Source organism: Zingiber officinale, chromosome 9A (genome assembly GCF_018446385.1).
Source record: "Zingiber officinale cultivar Zhangliang chromosome 9A, Zo_v1.1, whole genome shotgun sequence".
NCBI lineage: Eukaryota > Viridiplantae > Streptophyta > Magnoliopsida > Zingiberales > Zingiberaceae > Zingiber > Zingiber officinale.
The window spans coordinates 133,151,257-133,172,759 of record NC_056002.1 but is presented as its reverse complement, the minus strand read 5'-3'; the positions used below and the strand labels follow the sequence as shown (position 1 = coordinate 133,172,759).

Genomic DNA, 21,503 nt, shown 5'->3' with positions numbered 1-21,503 from the left:
GCAAGCAATGTTCTCTCGACATGGGGTAAGTTTCATGAATTTTTAGAACTAATGCTCTGATACCATTGTTAATTCTAATAGCATGAAATATAAAATAGAACTCATAGTGATCTCACATAATATATCTTGATTTTTGCTTTTTGTACAAAACAAAAAACTCACGGTGATACTCGAAGAAGATCGGAGAAGATATCGAAGAATAACTTGTCATCAGAAGAACGATCACAAACGAATCAAAAAGCTGTTCAAGATTATTCCACGAGCTAAATCTCTCTCTAATGGATGTTCTCCTCTTACAATCTTGTGCACATGGATGAACCTTGCACAGAGACCTTTCACATATGGGGTGAACCCTCTCTCTTTTGACATTACACAAAACTCGCACACAGCAAGCCCCTCTTGTCATCTTTAGTTTGGACGCATATATATTAGAGAAAGATGATTCTTCTTCTTCCTTTATTAATGGAGGAATTGAATGAACGAATAGATGAAGGGGAAACAATATGCTTTCATCTTCTTAACTCTAACAATAACTACTATGATCAAATACTTACTAAACAATTATAACTGTTATGATTACCTAACTACTACAATTATATAATTATAATAGTTATCATCCCATAATTGTTATAATATAATATTGACTAGTCTTCAAAGTTTAAAGAAAAACTCCTATGATATCATTTTAAGTATGAGGGAATAACAATAAAAGTTCTAAAGCTAAAGAGGATCACACTCCTCGTGGGATGGTCATGTAGGAATTTGTAGATCCCTCAGGTACCCTAAGGTACTTACATATGTTTTATGGACTTATTAGACTTTCCCCATGAGAGGTACTTGATCATCCAACCAAAAATAAATTATTTATATTATAGTAATTACAATTACATAATGTTGACTATTATTGATAAAAATAAAATATCTATATCGTAATAGATATAAACTGTTACTGTAATACAATGATAAAAGTGTTGATCAGAATTAAAGTAATCAAAAATAATATTTGATACGATGTATAATAGTAGGGTCTGATTGTCGGGAGTCAAGGAGACATAACAGTCAAAAATAAAGGAGACGTAGTGGTCAGAAGTCAAGGGGATGTGACCGTCAATAGTCAGGAGGACGTGTTAGTCAGCAGCTAGGAAAAGAAGAGGTAGGACTGCCTGGTGTTGTTAGACGCATAATGTCTGATCGAGTGCATACAGATCAGGATCCCAGATCTGAATCCGGATGTACAATCCGGGTGATGCCTGACCTGTTCCGACTGGTCGGGTTTTCACAGCTCGGTTATATCTAAACTTGGTTCTCTCAATAGGTCAACTCTCGGTCAGCTCTTGAACGATCTCACCACGGCTCTCCCTGCCCCTCAAGCCTTAGGCCAGATGTTATACCTGACAGATCATCCCGAGCTGTTCCTAGTCATACCCAGACCGGACAGAAAGCATTAGGCGACAACAAGGTCAGGGAATCGTAACTGTCTGTCAGAGAATAATTGTTGTATGTTAGGGAATATTCCAAGGGTCGGCTATAATCTATGAGTGGAACCTTCTTCCGTCCCATAAAAGGGTGTCACGCGTCCTCCATCGCCTTACAAGGCCTGACACCCGACATTCTCTAACATCGATCAGGCTCCAGAGGTACGCACGGTCATATAAAAAGGGAGGTCTTCTCCCTTAAGCAAGAACGGGCACTTCTGCTTTCGTCTTCTACTTTTCTTTCTCCTTCGTACACTGTTCTTCTAGGGAAAAAGTATCTAACTTGAGCGTCGAAGGGCCTGCTTCGGAAACTTTTTCCTTGGTTTCTAACCTCTAATGTTCCGTGTGCTTGTGTTAGTGTGCACAGAGCTCAAGTACCGCTGGCTTAATCATCGTTGTCCGTCAGCGCTACATGGGGGTCCGTTCTTGTGGGCACATATGATAAGAGTATCATAGTCACCTCTCCGTCAATATCAGACAGTTCATTTGATATTCGTCTAACTCATATTCCGGACAGAATTAATATTAATGCGAGATAAAGTATTCATATTACTGTAATGATGTATTTTAACAGAAACAACACATTATTAATGTTATTTAAAATTGAAATGTTTATATTGTAAAATATTCATAAGATAAAAATATATTAAGATATTATTATTATTTTTTTAAAAAAAAGAGATTCTTGTCCGATACAAAACACTAGAAGATAAATTTCTTTCACTTTGGCGGATCAACAGAAGCAGTCGATTGTTTGTCTAATCTTAATCTGCTTTCCCAAAAAGCTCAGTTTGTCAGAACCACCACGTTAGCTGTTGGCACGACGATGCGCACTGGGGGCAGAGCCACCGGACACGATGGGGGCTACGCTTCAAAGCTAGTGCTCCATGAATCGTCATGCACGATGCACCCTTTGGAATTGGGATCGAGCTAGACCGAGCGCCCGGAGGACTTTCTTTTTCACTATAAGGCGCCGAACAAAACGAATGATGCGAGAGGAAGAAGACAAGCACGGCGCCAATGTCCAAAGAAACGAACGACTCCAAAACGCAACTGCAGGCCATTGGATTTGGCAGCAGCCTCGCTGCGTGTCTTCTCCTAACGCTGCTCGCTGCTTGTCCTCTTCGCTCGGTGGCCGCGGCGCCAGCGGCCAACCGCACGCAGCGCCAGATGGCCAGCAGGCCTCCCCCCGTCAAGACAATCCAGGCAGACAGCCATTTTCATCTTTCTTCAGATTGAGAGCTAGCTAGCTAGAGAGGTTTTTGACATCATTTTTGTTTGTGAAATGCTGTGAATTAATGAATGCAGATTGATGGCGGTGATCTTATAGACTGCGTTCCATCTCATCTGCAACCGGCATTTGATCACCCGAAGCTTCGGGGCCAGAAACCACTGGTAGCTAGTAGTGTGTGAGATTGATCTCGATCTGTCAATTATATATGAAAAATTGTGATGGTGATTGTGGACAATTGCAGGATCCTCCTGAGAGACCAGCTGGAGGCTTCAACGTGAGCAGCAGCACAGTAAACGAAGTGAGCCTGATCTCCTTTGGCTTTGAGTCGTGCCCTCCCGGCACGGTGCCGATAAGGAGGACGACGCAGGAAGACATTCTGAGAGCCAGCAGCATTCGACAATTCGGGAAGAAGCCGGTGCGCCGGGACTCCACCGGCAGTGACCATGAGGTCCTCCTCTGTCTTCACTGATTACATTCTCTTAGAATATTCAATAAGGTGCACCAAGTTCCCGCAAAGGATCGGATCACATTAGATCTATTATATTTTGTAGCACGCTGTTGGTTATGTCGTGGGGAATCGGTACTACGGCGCAAAGGCTAGCCTCAGCGTTTGGGCACCGGCGGTGACGTCGGTATCGGAGTTCAGCTTGTCGCAGATATGGCTAATCTCTGGCTCCTTTGGCGATGATCTCAACACCATTGAAGCTGGCTGGCAGGTATAGACTCAATGGCCCTTGTGTCTGATCATTGCCTAAGGTTATAGTTACTGATCTATCTGCTGTTCCTCAGGTGAATCCTCAGCTGCATGGAGATGGCAGGCCCAGGTTCTTCACATACTGGACTGTAAGTGACATGAAATTGACAAAAACAACCGACAAAGTAGCCAGCGATAGATCGACGACATTAATTTGCACACGATGACTAATGATCTCTTTGTCATGTAGAGTGATGCTTACCAACAGACAGGTTGCTACAACCTCTTGTGCTCCGGCTTTGTCCAAACAAGCAATAAGATTGCCTTAGGGGCAGCGATCTCGCCGACTTCAGCATTGAATGGTGTCCAATTCGACATTGATCTTCTTATATGGAAGGTAAAAACCACCTTACTAAATGGTTTACTTTGCTTGAGGGTTATAGGAATGGTGTTCAATTCGACATTGATCTTCTTATATGGAAAGGTAAGGGCCACCTTATGAAACGGTTTTCCTTGAGGGTTATAGGTATGGTGTCCAATTCGACATTCATCTTCTTATATGGAAAGTTAAAAGTCACCTTACGAAATGGTTCTGCTCGATATAGTATAGTAGCAAAAGGTGGAATCCGTCACACCGTCCAATTCAACATTGATCTTCTTATATGGAAGGTAAAAGTCACCTTATGAAACGGTTTTCCTTGAGGGTTATAGGTATGGTGTTCAATTCGACATTCATCTTCTTGTATGGAAAGGTAAAAGTCACCTTACCAAATGGTTCTGCTCGATATAGTATAGTAGTAAAAGGTGGAATTCGTCACTCCACACGGTCCAATTCAACATTGATCTTCTTATATGGAAGGTAAAAGCCACCTTACTAAATGGTTTACTTTGCTTGAGGGTTATAGGAATGGTGTTCAATTCGGCATTGATCTTCTTATATGAAAAGGTAAAATCCACCTTATGAAATGGTTTTGCTTGAGGGTTATAGGAATGATGTCCAATTCGACATTGATCTTCTTATATGGAAGGTAAAAGTCACCGACTACATGTAATCCTTTTACAAAATGGTTATGCTTGAGGGTTGCGGTAAGTGTGTTGAGGAATTGCACCGATGGAGAGGAATATAGAAATAGGAAGAGGAGCTCTATCGAGAAAGGTTGTGCACAAACTCATAGAATCTCAATTGACCTAACTAGTAGCATGTTTATCTTTAGTATTGGTTATATTGATACATGGTTATCTTTATTGTATATAGGACCCGAAACATGGGCATTGGTGGCTTGAACTTGGGTCAAGACTAGTGGTGGGATATTGGCCAGCATTTTTGTTTAGTCACCTAGCCGAACATGCGAATATGGTGCAATTTGGAGGAGAGACGGTGAACACTCGGTCGTTGGGTTTGCACACATCAACGCAAATGGGGAGCGGGCATTTTGCCGAAGAAGGATTCCGAAGAGCCTCTTACTTTCGCAACTTGCAACTAGTGGATTGGGACAACAACTTGATCCCCTTGTCAAACCTCCGCCTCTTGGCCGACCATCCTAATTGTTATAGTATTCGAGGAGGGGCGAACGGAGCATGGGGAAGCTATTTCTACTATGGAGGACCAGGAGGAAACATGAGATGTCGTTAAGCACAATGTCTATGTATTTTTGGAGTGCTTCTATAGATGCAAGGGAAGCATTTGAGATTTATTACACTTTAACACTGTAATGTTATATTAATTAGTAGAATAATGTAATTAGTCTTCTATGGAGTTATTACAAATGCCACTTATTGTAGAAAAAAAAGGCATTGCATGTTTTTATATGAATCGATCGGACCATATGTACAGAGTCTTACCCAACATTGTAATAGATTATTTTCGCGACTAAACCTTATCAAAGATGTCAAAAATAAATAGCAAATTCTCAGTGCCGTGAATAAATATTCTTTATTAATTCTCAGTGCCAATTCTTAGGATACAGTCCATGAACTCTCGGCAACAAAAATGAGACCTTTCAAACTCAAAATTATGGTGTACAATTTGAGAAATAGAATCATAATCTACTAGTTAACTTTGTTTGGGGGACTAAAAGAATCACATCTGTGGTCTTGTCTGGACAACGAAGATCTCCCCATCCTTGACGACGCCTTCAATGTCCTGCGGCGATCCATAGAGCTCCTCAATGGCATGACCTGCCTGTGCGATACTCGAAAGCAGTGAATTTCGAAAGTTCTTATCCATTACTAATGGATCAGCTACATAGTCCAGTATCACTTTCTCTTCCTCATCCATCGGCACACTGAATTAAGACATAAATAGATCTTTAACAATGTAATTAGAAGCTAATCGAGTTGACGAATTAGCTGACCTGTCATAGAGACCAGCTCCTGCATAACCTTCTAAGTCTTCTCCATTAGAATCAGATCTGAAGATAATTGAACTTCTGATGAAGAGACCAGTAGGCTTGCTTGGGTAACCAAGGACCTGAAATCGAAAAGGCCTAATGAGATTCCGTTGCATTCAGATTCATAGTCTAATTTGGTTTATTCTTAATTTTCGATGTTAACTAGATCTGGTACATGAATATATGGTTTGCTAGTACTATTTAGGATTCATGATTAAGAAAATATACTATCAAAACAAACCTTCGGAGAGTTGAGATTGTTCTTCTTACAGACGAAGCTCAATGCGCGACCTGGATAGGCTCCAACAAGAGTTTCTCCGAGTCCCTTGACTACCTTCAGTAGAAAACATGTCTTAGTTTATACTTCGAGAAGCCGGAGTGATTTGAATGCATACCTCTGCGTAAATTTCAGACGAGTCACCGGACGACGGGTTAGTAGTATGGATGACAAATGCATAATCAGCACTAATGACTTGCTGAACCAAGACAGCCATACACAACAAATCATGATCCAACTTCACTTTCCTTGTGCTGAAATATGCCCTTTCATTCCATTTTGAAGCCCAAACCTTAGTTACAAAGAAGAAGGTTCAGTGATTATTTCGGAATTGGTCGCACTAAAAGAACTATATCTGAATGAAGCAATGTTATCATCTCTTCAAAATCAAGCCAGGAATCTTCTTACTCTTTTTATTGCCATCCAAGCAAGCTCCCACCGATGCTCGCCTTCATCACCGGGCCATGGCATTCCTGATGCCTGCATTTTCTCCTTTAGCTCTTGTACCTGAAGTAGAGTTATCCAATTGATGCATTCTGGATTATCAAGCCAGTAGTGATGCAGGGTAGAAACAGTAAAATGAGGTTGAATAAGAGGAAGTTCCAAATTCTAAACACAATTAACAGTAGCGAGATCAGCTGATATGATCATGAGCAGCAATACTACCGACCGATAAATCCAGTCTACCTATTTGGCTTCTTTACCCCCAAAATAAGAATCACAGTACTTTCTTAAATGAAGATATAGTAGAAGATCGAGTCCAATGACAATGTAGGAAGATACATATAACCAATCTCACTTGGTTGTTGTATCACTAAAGCTATGATATTTCATGTTCATTAGTCCCATAGGGACAAATGTAGTAGTATATCTTTTTTTTAACATCTTGAGCTTGCCTATACAACTCTTTGCAACTATACAAATTTTAGGAAGTATACTGATTAAACGTACCAACTCAATAGGAACTTCTAGTTGCAAGATCGTCTCCCTTATGTCGATAAGCACATCAAATTCTCCTCCAACTAACTTATCTTTCAAGAACTGTAGCTTACTGACAATTTCCTGTAGTTATGAATCAACAAATTGAAGATGAGAAAAAGAAAAGAGAGGAGAAAAACAATGCTCATATGAACTATGGTACCTTGTTTGCATCATTTGAAAGAACTTTTTCAAAGACTCCGAATGGAAGAGCAACCGATGTGGGGATCCCCACCCAAGAAGGCACCTTTCCTTTTAGAAATGCTATGTTTCTAGATTTAGCCCCAACCTAAAAGGATGAAATACTCTTACAGTTTGTTAAACGAATAAAATTTAATGTACTTAATACTGATTATAAGATTCAACTTAATAACTTCGTATATGAAAAAAAAACAGAATTGACTTGATAGAACTTTTGGTTTGACACAAACCATTTCACTAGTAAATTCTTCTGCTGATATGGCAAATTTGCCACTGAAGTGTTTCTTAACCAATGTTACCGACGACGATGATTGTTCATCTGTACTCGTATCTTCAAGCTCACTCTTCTCCATCTCACTGAAAGGTAAGATATTGCAATTTACATCAGAAATAAGACTAATCATGTCGGAGGAGAGAAGTGTCTCTATAAAAGCTTACCTATATACGATGTCACCAGATGTGGGCTTTAGACCAAAGAGCTTTCCTTCATTACGTTGCAACTCGGAGAAGATATTGGCATCAAAGCATGTAGCAAAGCATACCTACATTGTGATAATGAAGAACAATGAAGATAGATTCAGAATGTTCGGCCAAAGTGTTAGCATGAAATCAGAGGACCTTGCTATTTCTAGCTCGCACGGAGACGTGAGACAAAACATCAGGCATATCAGGTGTCAAAACAGCAACTGTGCCATCAGGTATTTCCTCCTCTCCCTTCACACTTTTCGCAACCAAAATTGTCGGTCGTGTATAAGATTTATTCTGAACTGCAAGCAATGCATCTACAACTTCAACATATCCAGCAACTTCAACAGGGCTTATGACCTGCCAACTGTTTCAGTCATCAAACAATTAGGTAGTTGAAGTATGTGATACTAATTAGCAGCTTATGTTGAAGTATATGATCATTAGACTATGATTGGACTAATGGTATCAAAATGAGCCTAGAGGGCTAGGCAAGGCTCGGGCCCGGCCAACATGTTTTTGTGTCGTGCCGGGCACAACACGGGCAGTTGCAGCCAATGACAGCACCAAAATGCGCTATCTAAAATTGCAAGCAGAAAGTTTTTGAGAAAACCTTCCCAAATGTGCCTCTGTCCGAAGAATAGGATCAAATCGATTAACAAGTGTAGATAAAGAAGCTGCTGAACCAGCTCGAATAATTTCTTCTGTAAATATGCTTACCTGTAGAGATAAGTCCTTGTTAATGTGAACTTCAACTTCAATGAATATTCCTATGAATCCCTATGCAATTACATACCGCCCATTGATCAACACCAAGAAATGATCCAAGATATTCAGCTGAAGGTTGCAAAATTTGATGGTAATATTCTGCCTTGCTCGATAGAGAAAGTCGGGTTCTGTCAAGAAATGACTTTGAAAATAATGCCCATTGATTGTTCTTTTGCTTTGTCAATTCCATTGCATGGTTCCATCCCTTCAAAAGCAATACAAGAATAGAGTGAATCAATGTTGGGTCATTTGAAAAAATATATATATATTTGTGATTGATAAAAAAAAGATCATTTTCTTATAAATAAGAATAAATTGAAACTTGATTGACTAGTACGTAATATATCTACAAGCAACAACAACTCAAGATGATATAAAAGGAAAATGAAATCATGAAAGAGATTATTAGCTCGAGTCGGTCGGCTAGAGCTTTGCCCAATTAATAGGTAGAAGCATGGTTTGCAAAATCACGATCTAGATTATAGGATTGTACGATCTTACAATCCGGAAACACTTGATCCGGGATCGAGTTTTGTAGTGGAATCAGAGTAGGATCGATGGGATTGGTACGACTCTATGATCCTAAGATTCTACACTTTGAGAGGTTATAACTTTTGACTCAGGTTAAACTACAGGACGCACAATATATTAAATCGAAACTTATTCATAGATCTAGATTTATTATCAGTAACTGCCCAATTTTAGGCTTAAAAATATTATTTAAAGCATTTTTGGAAGCTTTGAATAATTTATGTCATTGTATTAGGGTTATTTTCCTTTTTTGCATCGTTAGGGTTTTGAGACTATTTAAAAGTTTAGTTGATATTCTACAGTTTTGATTATCATGAATATTTCTTTCATTCTTTTCTCCAAAATTATGAGTTTTGGATGTCTTATTTTCTGATATTCTATTGAATCAATAGGTCTTTAAATGATTGTTTATGGCATTCATGTTTGAATCAAAAGAATCAATATTCAATCCTGACCGATCCAATCTTGACCCCAAATTGATCCTGCGTAGGATCACGATTCTACAAACTCTGGTTGGTAGTACATGCCTTAGTTAAGTCCGACAACCTTGATTCATCCTCCCATTAAGAAGCCTAAACTATGAAAGCAATTGAGGAGGGTATTGGCATTGCCCTTCCTCATGCGCATTGAAGCAATGTCAAATGGCATTGCCGGAAACAATGTCTAATGACACTGCTGGAAACTGTGTCAAATGAATGTTGCTGGAAACTGTTTTGTTCGACATTGTTCCACCTACTAACCACACCTATGCCCCCGTTGGAATTGTCTTTTCATCCCTTGGTGATGCCCCTTCAGTCCTGTAAAAGCGATCCAATTCTTTTATTCCAAATCACTTAATCTTATGTTTATTTTTTGTTCTTTATCCTCTATAAGAGTTCTAAGGTGAATGCTCGCCAAGTATCAAAATTTAGAGTGCTTCTATTTTGAGACGAAGATCAAACTCATACCTTCAAACATAATGGAACCATACATAGAAGACACAGTAGATAATAGTCCAAAATTAAAGAATTAGATTGCAGAAAAAGTGACCAATAACATCTTTCTTCATTATCAATCTATGTTTTTACCAACTACTTAATCATTTCAGACTAGCTACATGAATCTTAACCCTCTATTGAGCTCGAAAACTGATAATACAAAGTTCTAAATATTATGATCTTTTCGAAAAATAAAACATCACTGAGGATTGCGTCATCTAAGAAGAATATAATATATTTGCATACATCTAGCATTCACTACAGAAAATATAAATGTTGATCAGTGAAGATGCAAATAAAAAAGAGACTACTTTAAATTCGACAGTTAATCACCTTCAAGCAATATATGAGATCTTCATTATCATCTGTAGACAATGCGAGATTCTCAAGAAGCAGGGAAATGAGGTAAATAATTTTCTGGCATTGGAGACATGACTATCAGTATCAAGTTATCAAAACAAAATTTTGCATGAAAAAAAAAAAGCATGAAAAAGGAAAAGTATTTGAAGACCTGTGGCCCAGCATTTTTTAGTTCTTCATAACTTCTCTCGATAACTGTCCTGACAGTAGAATCAAGGGCAATATCCAAAAAGATAAGATCCTTCATGCGCTCGTGGGCATTGAGAAGCAATGGTCTCAGTTGAACTCGTGCCTCTAGCAACCCCTGAAAGGGCCTCTAGAATCAGTATACACTATTCAAGGAAAAGCAAGAGGTATATAGAATGTATGTAAATGGTTTCGTCTACAGGTGCGAGGAGTTTACTACTTTGTGAAAGTAGATGAGACATTGATGCCTCAAAAAAGGCTCGAAAACAATAGCAATAGAGCCTTAAATAGCAACTTTCTGAAATCAACTACATGAATCTTAACTTTTTATGTAAGTTTATAGGACAAATAATATGTAGAACCTTTTGAATCATTTATAATTGCATTAACAAAATTGTTTTTGGTCTCCCTTAGGTTACATAAATTTGAAAATAATTGTTTCAATTTGTCTAACTATATAATAATTTGGTTCTTGAGAGTTTTGTAAACACCTAAATTTCTCTCCACTTCTCTGTTGTTTTTGTAAGCCATCTAAATAGAGTTGGAACGCGGCTTCAATTGCTAAACCTTACTATGAACTATCCCTGCTATTTTTTATGCCAAGATTCTTAACAAATTCATGAACAAGAAAGTGTTTGAGGATTGATGTGGAACTTGATTAAAAATACTGATAAAATAATCATCCTATGATGTGTTACAAAAGGACAGAAAAAGTAACTCCTTGCAAGGCGCTACTTACCTCAATCAAAGGCTCCACCACCTTATCTTCAACATGTTTTAGAATGAATTCCATTAGACCCTGTTCGATCGAATTCAGAACATTGATATCAAATAAGTAATAGTCTCAGTGATTGACCTGAAAAAGGAAAAACAAAAAAAACAAAATTTAATTACGGAAAATCCAGACGGCAAGCCCCTTATAGGATTTTTCTCAACACCAACCATAAAGCCTTGGCCCTGAATGGTAAAATTTAAGTTAGTGAAGCATCAAGAATAAGAAATTTCTAAAGCAAAAGTAAGCTACCTCAGCCTTGTAACCCATACAAGTTGTGATAGCAGACTCAAGATCTGCACCAGAGTGAACTGCCTATACAGAATCAAAGTTAAGTTAGAAGATGATGAGAAGATAGTTAAAAAAGGGAGATATAAAGTATTAGTATGATTGTCCAAATTATTCTTAAACACATGTTTAATACTTGGACTGCAATATATTTTCCATCAGAAAAAGTACTTAAAGCAGAAAAGAATGTACCTTCAGAGTCCTCATGTAGTTTCCAAGATCACGTAAAAGACCCTCCTTCTGGTTAGCCCTGAAACTTGGTTCAGAATGAATAGCATGGTCATAGCTCAGTAACCGTTCCTTAGTTATTCCATTTTTATTCAAAGTGCCCCAGTAAACACTGATATCAAGATCACTTTTAATATAATCAATAAGTGCCTGGAAAATAGAAGGAGTCAGCTTCCTCTTCCTGTAAAACAATCTAAGATTAGGAATTATCGTTAACAAGTACCTGACATATCACTACATCATCAGGGCTAGTGTTGTTATGTAGCTTCTGATGCCATTCCTCCACCATTCCTCCCTCACAGGCATTGTTTCTCTAGAATGAAAATAATGACATGTAATTCATGTAATAAAAGTATGAAAAGAAAGTATGAGTTAGATTTAGCTAACTATACCTGGATAACTAATATTTCATCTCGGATGCGTTGGCCAAAATCACCTTCACCGCCCCGACCAATACAAGACATGATCATCCGCAAGATCTCTCTATATTGGGGAGAGTCTTTGTAAATGTTCTGAAGAAGATCCGTTAGCCTGTCTTGAGCTTGACTAATCTCACTGCAAATGACAAATTGTAGTCCAATTCATATCAAAGTATTGGTCATGTCCAACATTTTCTTTACTAGACTTAGAAATACAAGCATGCGATATTTTCTTTGGTTAGATCTTTATGAGATGTCAAGAGATCCATATGCAACACACAAAAAGTATAAAATAGAATGAGAGCCTAGGTAACAAATATCTAGGATGACTTCTAGTATCTTTCAAGTTTTTATATTAGGTGTTCTGAAAATTGTATAGAGTGAGATGATCTTTTTTCCTAGTAGCATAATTCACCTCAACTGTCTCTCTCAATATTAAGTGACCTAGGATATGCTCGTCACATCAACTACACATGGAGGCTTAAAAGGTTCTTGATCTCAAAAACTTGAACATGGAAAATCTTTCTAGGCTCTAGTTGTACAGAACCTTACTTTCAAAATGGCCACCAAAAATTATAGGACCAGATTGTCATTAGTCTTACACTTGGAGATGCATATAGTGGGCATGATTTCAAGTATTGACTAGTATCGATTGACATGGCTAAAATGTGTTGTTCCAACTTATATCAATACTAGGTTAACACTGTAAATGTCAATATATTATCATTGATAGTACAAACAAAGACAGGTCTTTTTGGCTGATATAGTGCAAACCAACCAAGACAGGAAGGTTCTCTTCCTATGGTTCATCCTTAGATTTCGTCTACTGGTCATAGAGAGGAGATAAAACATGATAAAAAAAATGAGGGAGGGAAGCACCAAGTAGAAGAAAGGATGATGCATATATACCATACTTATACCTTAGTTTGTTATAGTTCTAATTGTGTCTATTCAAGTTCAACTCTAAGTAGTTTAGACGATGTCTTTATAGACATCTGAAGAAACCAATTTTAATAATAGTTGTCCTAACAACATTACTTAATATGTGTACAAGAATTATGGGATTAATTTTCACTAGGATGCTACAAGAATCAAAGCTTTCATCTGATGCATGACTTTCATTTTGATATTAATAAGGTATAAGCATTAGTTGAAATGTTTGCCATTCTTTTATAACTTGGTGCTCTACAATTTTAATTTGATTGACTCTAATTGTTTTAGGCTTATATTTAGCAGCAAAAGAAGAAAAATGAAAGAGGATTATAGATTAAATCTCAAGTTGATCTCACCACATTTTGAAGCATGCGAAAGTGTATCAAGTTTCTACATAGCATAGGACCAAAATTATACTATTTCAATTGTATGCCAAAAATCCAATTTGAAGTAACACTTAAGAAGTTGATGGCAGACTCACAATTTCTGTGCTATAAGTATCAGTATGACGGCCACATGATCCACTAAAGTTTTCTTTTAGCACTGAAGATGGATTGGCAATACAATATTGAGAGTTTTATCAAGCTACTTCCTCCATGTACACACTAAAATATCAGTATATTTTGAGCAACTGGTGTTGTGTTTCCTGACTTCCTTCAATATTCCTTCAAGTAATTCTAATATTGTTGTTATATGGAGGTAGACATCAAATTGAACCTTCTCAATTCGGTTGACATATAATATGCTAACATCTGCTTATGAATTAGAACCTAAGGCAAGCCTTGTATGTTCTTCTTGTGCCTCTATCTAAATCAAGATTTTTTACATGGTTGGTTATTCAGATCAACTTAATACTAAACACATCCTGATCGTATGGAGTTCTCTAATATTATTCATGTCAATATCTGTGAATTAACTCTTTTCATGAGTGAGTGAATAATCCTAGAAAAAAGGAAAGATTAATGGATCCATATCAATCCTAGAGTTTGTAAAATTCTGAAGTTCCCTGATCACCTGTTAGATTGATTTTGGTAAAAGTAAGGTAGAAGGATGGTGACCACTTTTCATGGATAGTGCTCTGAATCTTATGACAACAAATTTAGAGGTACCACATCAATGACTGAAGTTACTGAATGGGTTTCTATATATTTTGTTTTGTGAAATCTTAGGCATCACTCTAATAGGCTTACACATCCAAGATTGGAAAGATGAATAAGCAACAATTTGTTTACAGTATGGGAGGATATATACCGTGGCTTGACATTGTAGTTCTTGTTCCAAATGAGCTGTCGCATTGCCATAAATCTCAGCCAAACAAGAATACCAGCAAACCCTAGTAACCCAACATCTCTAGCTTCCTCTGTGAGATCAGCAGCAATATTAAATCTGTAGAACGACAAATTAGCCAGTTTAGTCAACAAACATCAGATAACTTTTTCTACCTTCATAAGATGTATTTGGGGGAAAATGATACCATGAGAGCCAATTAGATCAACAGTTTATGTCTTCCATATACAATAGTAAAAAGAAATTCAGAAAGTGAGTTAAAACTACACTCAATTTCAACGATATAAGGAATGTTCAGGAAATAGACAGACTGACAGAATACTGATAATCATCCAAGAGTTTGCATGATATGAACAGCTAATGTAGGATAGTTGGAGTTCAAAAAAACAAAAAAAGCTAGTTTGGGCAAATTAAAACTTAGATATCATTGAATTAGCAAGTTATTTTACTCTTAAGAGGAGAGATATCATCGAAATTGCAACTAGTGAAGATAAAAAATGTTCCAAATACGTGTGATCTAGGTTCTGATCATCTTCTATAAGAGGGAGTAATGCTAGAATGGGTGAGGCATGTGGAGAATATGTTTAAAAGTAAGTTTAATTTAGAGAAGGTGGAGGATGGAAAAAGTATGGAGATGAAACAAAATTAAGGTTTTAAGTCGAGATGGAGATTAGGATTTAAAGAGGGTAATGGGAAAGGAGGTTGTGTTGTCATATTAAAGTTGCAATCTCCTAAAGTGGATTGAAGAACAAAAACCATACCCCAGGAGTGTCCAGTCCAATACCAAGTAAAATGTCCAATTTTGTACTAAACCTCCAATAAACCCAATAACTCTGATGAAGATCAATCAAACTATTTCATTAAGAAGCTTTGAGATAGAAAGGTTTTATCAAACAATTAAACTCTTCGATGAAATTTCAGATTGAATATATGCAACAGTAAAGATAAAATGGTAAAGTTTTATATGCAATAGTTTCAACCATTTATTTTAACATGTTTTGAGGGTTCTTAAACTTTATTTTGAAGGGAAAATTGTCAGGAATGTAAAATTGATGTTTCTATGTTCTGAAAGACTGTATAACTAACTTCCTTAGATCATCAGATTGTTCGACAAGAAGCCAGTGGCGGAAATCTATTGGTAGTGACATAAAATATCAGAGTATACCTGTGCATAAGAGATCTCTGGGCTTCAGCCTCAAGGTCTATAATCCTGTCAAGCAATGATTTTGCTGTGCCTTTTCCATCACCAACTACCTTTAATTTGAATGAATACAAATTCAAAACTATAAAAAAAGACAGCATTCCAGGTTTTACCAGCTTTGATCAAGAGAAATGACAAGGAAATACCTCGCTACTCTCAACACTTCTAATATCCAACTCGAAGTAAAAATCAAAACCATGATTCTTTATCCATTTGTCATCAGATCGAAGAACAAATGGCATTCCAATATGGTCATCCCCATCAATCTCTACTTGAATGGCCTGTTGATGAAATACATTTTGATAAATGACCATCTAATTTATTAGAACATTCCTAGATTAACTTCTGGAAACAAAAAAAAAAGTCTCAATAATAGTGTATCTTCTAGATCAATTAGAACATCATTGTAGAATCCAAGAACTTATGCACCAATATAAACATTTTCATGCAGGAAAGTTGTCCCATATTCCAAATTGAAAGACTGATCATGCCTACCTGATAAAACTGATCTTCTATGAGACCCTTGGTAAAAGGGGTTTCACAAGACTTTTCTAGCAATACTGAATCTGAAGGCATTGCACTTGAAGGGGGTATCTGGATAATAGTAACATCGCGTTAGTGTATAATATATATCACAAGAAACAATTTCATCTCTAATTCTAAGGCACATTAAACTTCAGGTTAAAAATTCACCATCCACTCTCCTGCTTTCCTTGATAGTCCCCAGTGAAGAATAAGTGGTTCACTATGATCTGTAGCCAAATAAACTTTTTTCCTGCCAAGAGATTCAATTGCTAGTACCTTCAAACAACAATATATATCTTAAGTAAAATTAACTTAGTATAACAAATATAAAAAGGAAATTTTTGGAGCGTAGATCGAACCCGAAGATCCATATTGTCCAGCTTATATACTTTCTGATTTAGAACTAATTCACCCTCCTGCTCCTGTATAGACTTAGACCAGAGTTCTAAAACTGTTGGAACCTTGGATATTTGAGTGGTCTTTTCCTTTAGAATTTCTGCAACATTTTTATTCAAAATTTCTGTTATGCCCATTTTGTTCCGATGAATTCTTTCATTTCTGGAATAATTTTCTGCCTCTAGTTGCTGTGAAGATTTTTTTGATGTATCCCTCTTCAAGAGATTTTCTCGTAGTTGATCCAGAGAAGTTCCTTTATCCAACTCAAGTTGAAGCTCTCGTCTTGCTTCCTCAAACTCGATCTATTCATGATAACTTAACATAATAAAAAATATAAAAATGCATATTGTGATTTGTGATAGACAAAGATAAAACACCATAATTTCTGAAGTCCTTTAGCATTTTGTGCTAGGTGTGGATAGAATTACCCATCAAGCTTAAAGTACATTAGATGGGTGGCATGTATGAACAAGGGCCAATCCAAATGCTGTAAGCTTAACCAACAATCTGATCAACTTGGTAAACGCATGGCTATCATGGCACCTAGGATCACGTAGCAAGTGGCCACTAGGCTGGTGCTCAGTTTGAGGAGAAAATGCCACATAAAAGAGGGACCGAGGGAGCATTGGATTTGCTACAATGAATGACAAAGCTTTTAAAGACAGTTAATTGCCACCTCAAACAAGCTCTCCTCTCTCTGCCCTGACCCTTATCGACCCAAATAGCTCCATCATGTCCACTAGTCTTTCTTCATATCAACCTTTGATACAAAAGACAATCCCATACCCATTTATCTTGGACAAATTGTTTACAACTCTATCAAGCCACATATACTTTGATCGATCATATGAAAATAAAACTGAACTAAACTGGATACTCTACCAACCTGGACGAACTTTCATACACTTAGCTTTCTCTAGCCAACTTTTGCAACCAAGATTTGTTATAGACTCCAGAATTAGAATACTTCTATACATGTTCTAGCATTAGATGACTTCTATATGTAACTACATACATACAAAAGTTAAGTTTAGGCACAATAAAAAAAATAGTTTGGATGATATAGTAAAAAACACTTGCCTTTTCTTGCTCAGGTGTATATGTCTGCCTACCCTTTCTTTCCCACCTAAGATAGGCTTGAACCTGAACAAGGTCTGCTGGTACTGCAACATTTTGATTTATAGAGATTGGAACATGTTGAATTAGATAGTCTTGTTCCAACAATTGAACTCGGAAATTTTGACCATTATTTTTTATCCTAACAAAACAAATGCATAGCATAAGTATGAATTTTAGTAAAGACAAGGACAATAACAAGAAGGCATTAGCTCTCAACTGTTTTAATCACAAAAAATAGAACCCACCATTTGTTTGCTGTCTCATCAAGTATGAGAAACTCAACAAATTGGACTTCAGGATCCTCAATCTCTAGTTTCAGTGAAGAGATAGAACCCAACTATAGATAAGCAAGTAGAAAAGTGAATCGTCTGGATGTTTGTTTGAATCAGTAACTTACAACTGATGATCTACAATGTAATTATCATACTTTTGTGAAAGCTGTCCTAAGAGCTTCATTATTGTATAATTGTGTTCTTTCCGGATGACAAGAAGGAAGTGACCAATCACTGAGAAAATGCTATAAATATTCAGTGGTGCATGGAAAGCCATAATAAGACAAAGATCTATCTCAGGAAACAAAGAAAATCCCAACAAAGGATCTCTCCTTACTTTCTTCCCTGATGAATTACACCCCAATGTAGCACCAAGGAACCATTCGTATTGCTTACTTTAAATTCAATTTGTATAGGAGAACTTGATGTGCAATCATGAACAGTGACCTGTGCATATTATGCACAAAAGCATCAACACGAGTAAACAAATTCAAAGTATTACTCATCAAGGAAGAACGAGTACCTCCAATTCAGAATGCGTGTCCAGCTTGAAATTTTTTGCAAGCTGCTCAAAGCATGAACATATCAGAAAATAGCCACTCCAGTGCTTAAATGGAGAAATGTACACAGGGTTTCGAATTAAGATTGGTAGAAGATGTAGGTTTGGTAATCATAAGAAAATAAATTAGGCAGACCTTTCTTGAGTTGTAAGTAATTAGAGACTAGCCATGTATACAACAATGAGACTACTTTATCGCTAAGGGTATTTTAAGGGATAAAGGATGATACTTTTTTGCTAATTCTAAAGGTATTGTAGTAAAACAAACATTCTATAAGGTATACTAAATGGTTTTCATTGTCATTATGTCTAAGAAAAAAATGTAAAAAATTGAAAGACATACTATCAAGTATTTTCCATTGCTAGAATTAGGATTATTAACCAGTTTAATTTTTTTTATTTATCTATCAGAAATTAGGATAATATAAATAGTAGAGGCCACATTGAGGCAAAAATGAAATTAGAAGCCCAAAATGAGATACACACTAAAATTTAATATATATTCCATTAGATTTTTTTTATAACATTAGCATTCAAACCGCTAATTAGAAGATAAGAAAGAAAACTAGATATTCTAAACCAAATTATTATTTGAAATTTTGACATGTTGGAGGTTGAGTCAACTCGAGGGTCGACTATAAACTGTATATTCATAGGATGTTTTTGTTCAGGCTTTAGTTAACTTTGACTGGGTTCTAGTTGACTAGAAGAATTTTTTTGTTCAATTGGTCATTTGATCACTAGTTGTGCAATGGTTATTTGTCCACAATCAATCACCTGAAGCTTCTTCCAATTGATTGGAGGTGTTTGAACATTATCTGTTATAGCTTGTTGTTCTGTATATGCTTTGGGAGTTGTTGGCTTGAATTAATGTGTGTGAATTCTCTAGTGATTCTTGTTCGATTTGGTGCTCAAGTTAAACAATGTCCAGGGCTTGGAAAACAAAAGAAAGGTTATTCTCTATGAGCTCTTGGTAAATCTTCTCTTCTTTACTTATTTGTATATATCTTTGTACTAGAAGAAATACTTGTATGAGAACTTTAATTAGTGAATTTTATGAGTCATTTACTTGATGAATATAATTATTCTCAGTTGGGTTCATTTGATCTAATTTCCACCATTTCATTAGAAAATTATCTATAGGTTGGAAGTATCAAAGGCTTTGAGCCTTGTGATTATCAGCATCGAAAAGAAAAGAGGGAACTTTGGCATTAGCAAATGAATTTGGGTGAGAGCAGTATAAAACTAGCAGCAAATGTAATACATGGCAACAACAGCAGAGTTAAGCTATTTCTATATCATCAAAAGAACAGACAAATTCACCTCGAATGCACTATTTAGGAAGAGGTGAGGGAAGAAGAGAGAAGGGTAAATAAAAGGAAGGGGAACTTTAAACCTTGTTTAGTAGGAGTGAGCTAAAGGAAAGGAAAGGTAAGGATTGGTGAACTTTAACTTTCCTTACCGATGAAAAGGAAGATTTTCTTATACCCCAATTTGGGGTGTAAGGAAGGCGAAGGGAACCCAAAATATTTATTGTTCCAATCTTATCATTGTTTAAAATATTAATTCCCAATTTATCCCTATTCCAATTTACACTCTTTTATTGTGTGTTTTTGACAGAAGTGTTGCTCTCTTTGTGTTTCTCCTTTCTTCTCAAGACATAAGCTGCTCCTTCTCTTCTTGCTGCTACCGATTGTGTCTTCCTCTTCTCACAGCCACTTCTCGTGTAGCCACGCAGGTAAGGTGTATTTCCACCCATATTCCTTTTGGATTTTTGGCGTTCCAATTGTTAAGTTGTGGCTTCTATTGATTCACTCTATTTTGATTAATGTCGTTTGGTGTTCTTAGTTTAATTAGGGGCTAATTTTTTATCTGATCTTGTGACTTTGTTAGAATTTGAGGTTGTGTTCTGTAATTGGGTTTGTTGAGTCAAGGTTTGTGTTGTGTGTTTACACATTCATGTTGACTTGTGTGTTGAATTATAGATGTGAATTTTTTGTCTTGTTGTAAATTAAGCTAATGGAACCAAAGGGGTGAACTAGGAGCCACCAGCAAGCAATCCTCCCTTACTATTTTTTTAAGGCCAATTGTCATACTATCATTGTCCTGTGGAATGACTATTTCATTTCGTTTCCCTATCTGACCACCCAGAAAGAGCAAGAAGAAGACATTAGATAGAGATGCCACTCTCTCTTTCATTTTTTTTTGGGAAAAAGTAATAGGAAAAATATTAGCTCATCAATATTCACTTATCACATTCTCCCATCTTCTTGTCAATTATTTTTCTTATTTAGTAAACATTATTTGCCTAATTGTTTCTCATTTAATTATTTTATTTTACTTATAATTTATTTTTTTCATTTATTTGATTATAGATGGGTGGTCAAAACAATAAATGTAATAATTTTATTAAGTTGCATCATATGCATCAACTCGCATCGGCCCAAGTTGTTTGTTTTGTTGCGGCTTGGTATGCATGAAATAGGCACAAATAAAATAGTGAAATTTCTCGTGTTGTACGGTCAAAAGTGGAACATATACTAAATGAATAATGGCAAAAGTACTAACTAATGATCAATATGGTAGTATAATTAGAATGGGTCCTTCTACATTTGTGGGATTGTGTAATCTTTTAGTCAAAGAAGGTGGTTTACGACCTACAACAAGGATCTCCGTGAATGAATAAGTAACAACAAGGATTTCTTAGGTCATAATGTTACAAATTATGAACTTAGCTTCTTTTTCTATCGATCGGGAGAAACAGTGAGTCATCATTTCCATAATGTTTTAAGAGCTATAATAGAGTTGGAGGATAAATTTCTCAAACAACCAGATGGATCACAAGTTCCTTAGAAATCTTCAATAGCAATCAATTCTACCTATTTTTTAAGGTGAAAATAGTATTCTTATCTTTTGACTAGTATATATTCATGTCTATAATTATTAATACTTTAGATATGGTTTATAT

The 21,503-nt window shown here is 36.5% G+C and overlaps 2 protein-coding genes across 2 annotated transcripts; one reads left to right on the top strand and one right to left on the bottom strand.

Annotated features, from left to right (window-relative positions):
* The first annotated feature begins 2,220 nt into the window (after nt 1-2,220).
* Nucleotides 2,221-5,216, top strand: LOC122020804. The gene is made up of 7 exons (XM_042578828.1): nt 2,221-2,681; nt 2,784-2,870; nt 2,951-3,157; nt 3,261-3,425; nt 3,499-3,552; nt 3,654-3,800; nt 4,659-5,216. Exons 1-7 carry the CDS (start codon nt 2,496-2,498, stop codon nt 5,034-5,036), a joined length of 1,224 nt encoding a protein of 407 aa, XP_042434762.1. The 5' UTR covers nt 2,221-2,495; the 3' UTR covers nt 5,037-5,216.
* Nucleotides 5,217-5,322: 106 nt separating this feature from the next.
* Nucleotides 5,323-20,294, bottom strand: LOC122019607 (alpha-glucan water dikinase 1, chloroplastic-like). The gene is made up of 32 exons (XM_042577060.1): nt 20,226-20,294; nt 18,500-18,541; nt 18,314-18,423; nt 18,132-18,210; nt 17,950-18,041; nt 17,666-17,843; nt 16,549-16,887; nt 16,358-16,465; nt 16,160-16,258; nt 15,811-15,945; nt 15,629-15,717; nt 14,428-14,562; nt 12,217-12,379; nt 12,048-12,137; nt 11,789-11,974; nt 11,561-11,623; nt 11,431-11,493; nt 11,276-11,335; nt 10,502-10,654; nt 10,324-10,407; nt 8,511-8,687; nt 8,328-8,434; nt 7,868-8,081; nt 7,688-7,791; nt 7,480-7,606; nt 7,212-7,337; nt 7,022-7,132; nt 6,479-6,577; nt 6,189-6,362; nt 6,035-6,127; nt 5,758-5,873; nt 5,323-5,688 (listed from the first exon to the last, which is right to left on the bottom strand). The coding sequence occupies exons 1-32, from the start codon at nt 20,292-20,294 to the stop codon at nt 5,484-5,486; spliced, it is 3,990 nt and encodes a 1,329-aa protein (XP_042432994.1). The 3' UTR covers nt 5,323-5,483.
* Nucleotides 20,295-21,503: the final 1,209 nt, after the last annotated feature.

Excerpts from the sequence above, each read along its gene's own strand:
- LOC122020804 (XM_042578828.1), top strand. The coding sequence starts at position 2,496 with ATGTCCAAAGAAACGAACGACTCCAAAACGCAACTGCAGGCCATTGGA. Across the intron at positions 3,426-3,498 it reads CCATTGAAGCTGGCTGGCAG|GTGAATCCTCAGCTGCATGG; the intron begins GTATAGACTCAA and ends GCTGTTCCTCAG. Across the intron at positions 3,801-4,658 it reads TTGATCTTCTTATATGGAAG|GACCCGAAACATGGGCATTG; the intron begins GTAAAAACCACC and ends TATTGTATATAG.
- LOC122019607 (XM_042577060.1), bottom strand. The coding sequence starts at position 20,294 with ATGGGTGGAAATACACCTTACCTGCGTGGCTACACGAGAAGTGGCTGT. Across the intron at positions 18,542-20,225 it reads AGAAGAGGAAGACACAATCG|CTTGCAAAAAATTTCAAGCT; the intron begins GTAGCAGCAAGA and ends TGCTTTGAGCAG. Across the intron at positions 16,466-16,548 it reads TGGACAATATGGATCTTCGG|GTACTAGCAATTGAATCTCT; the intron begins GTTCGATCTACG and ends TGTTGTTTGAAG.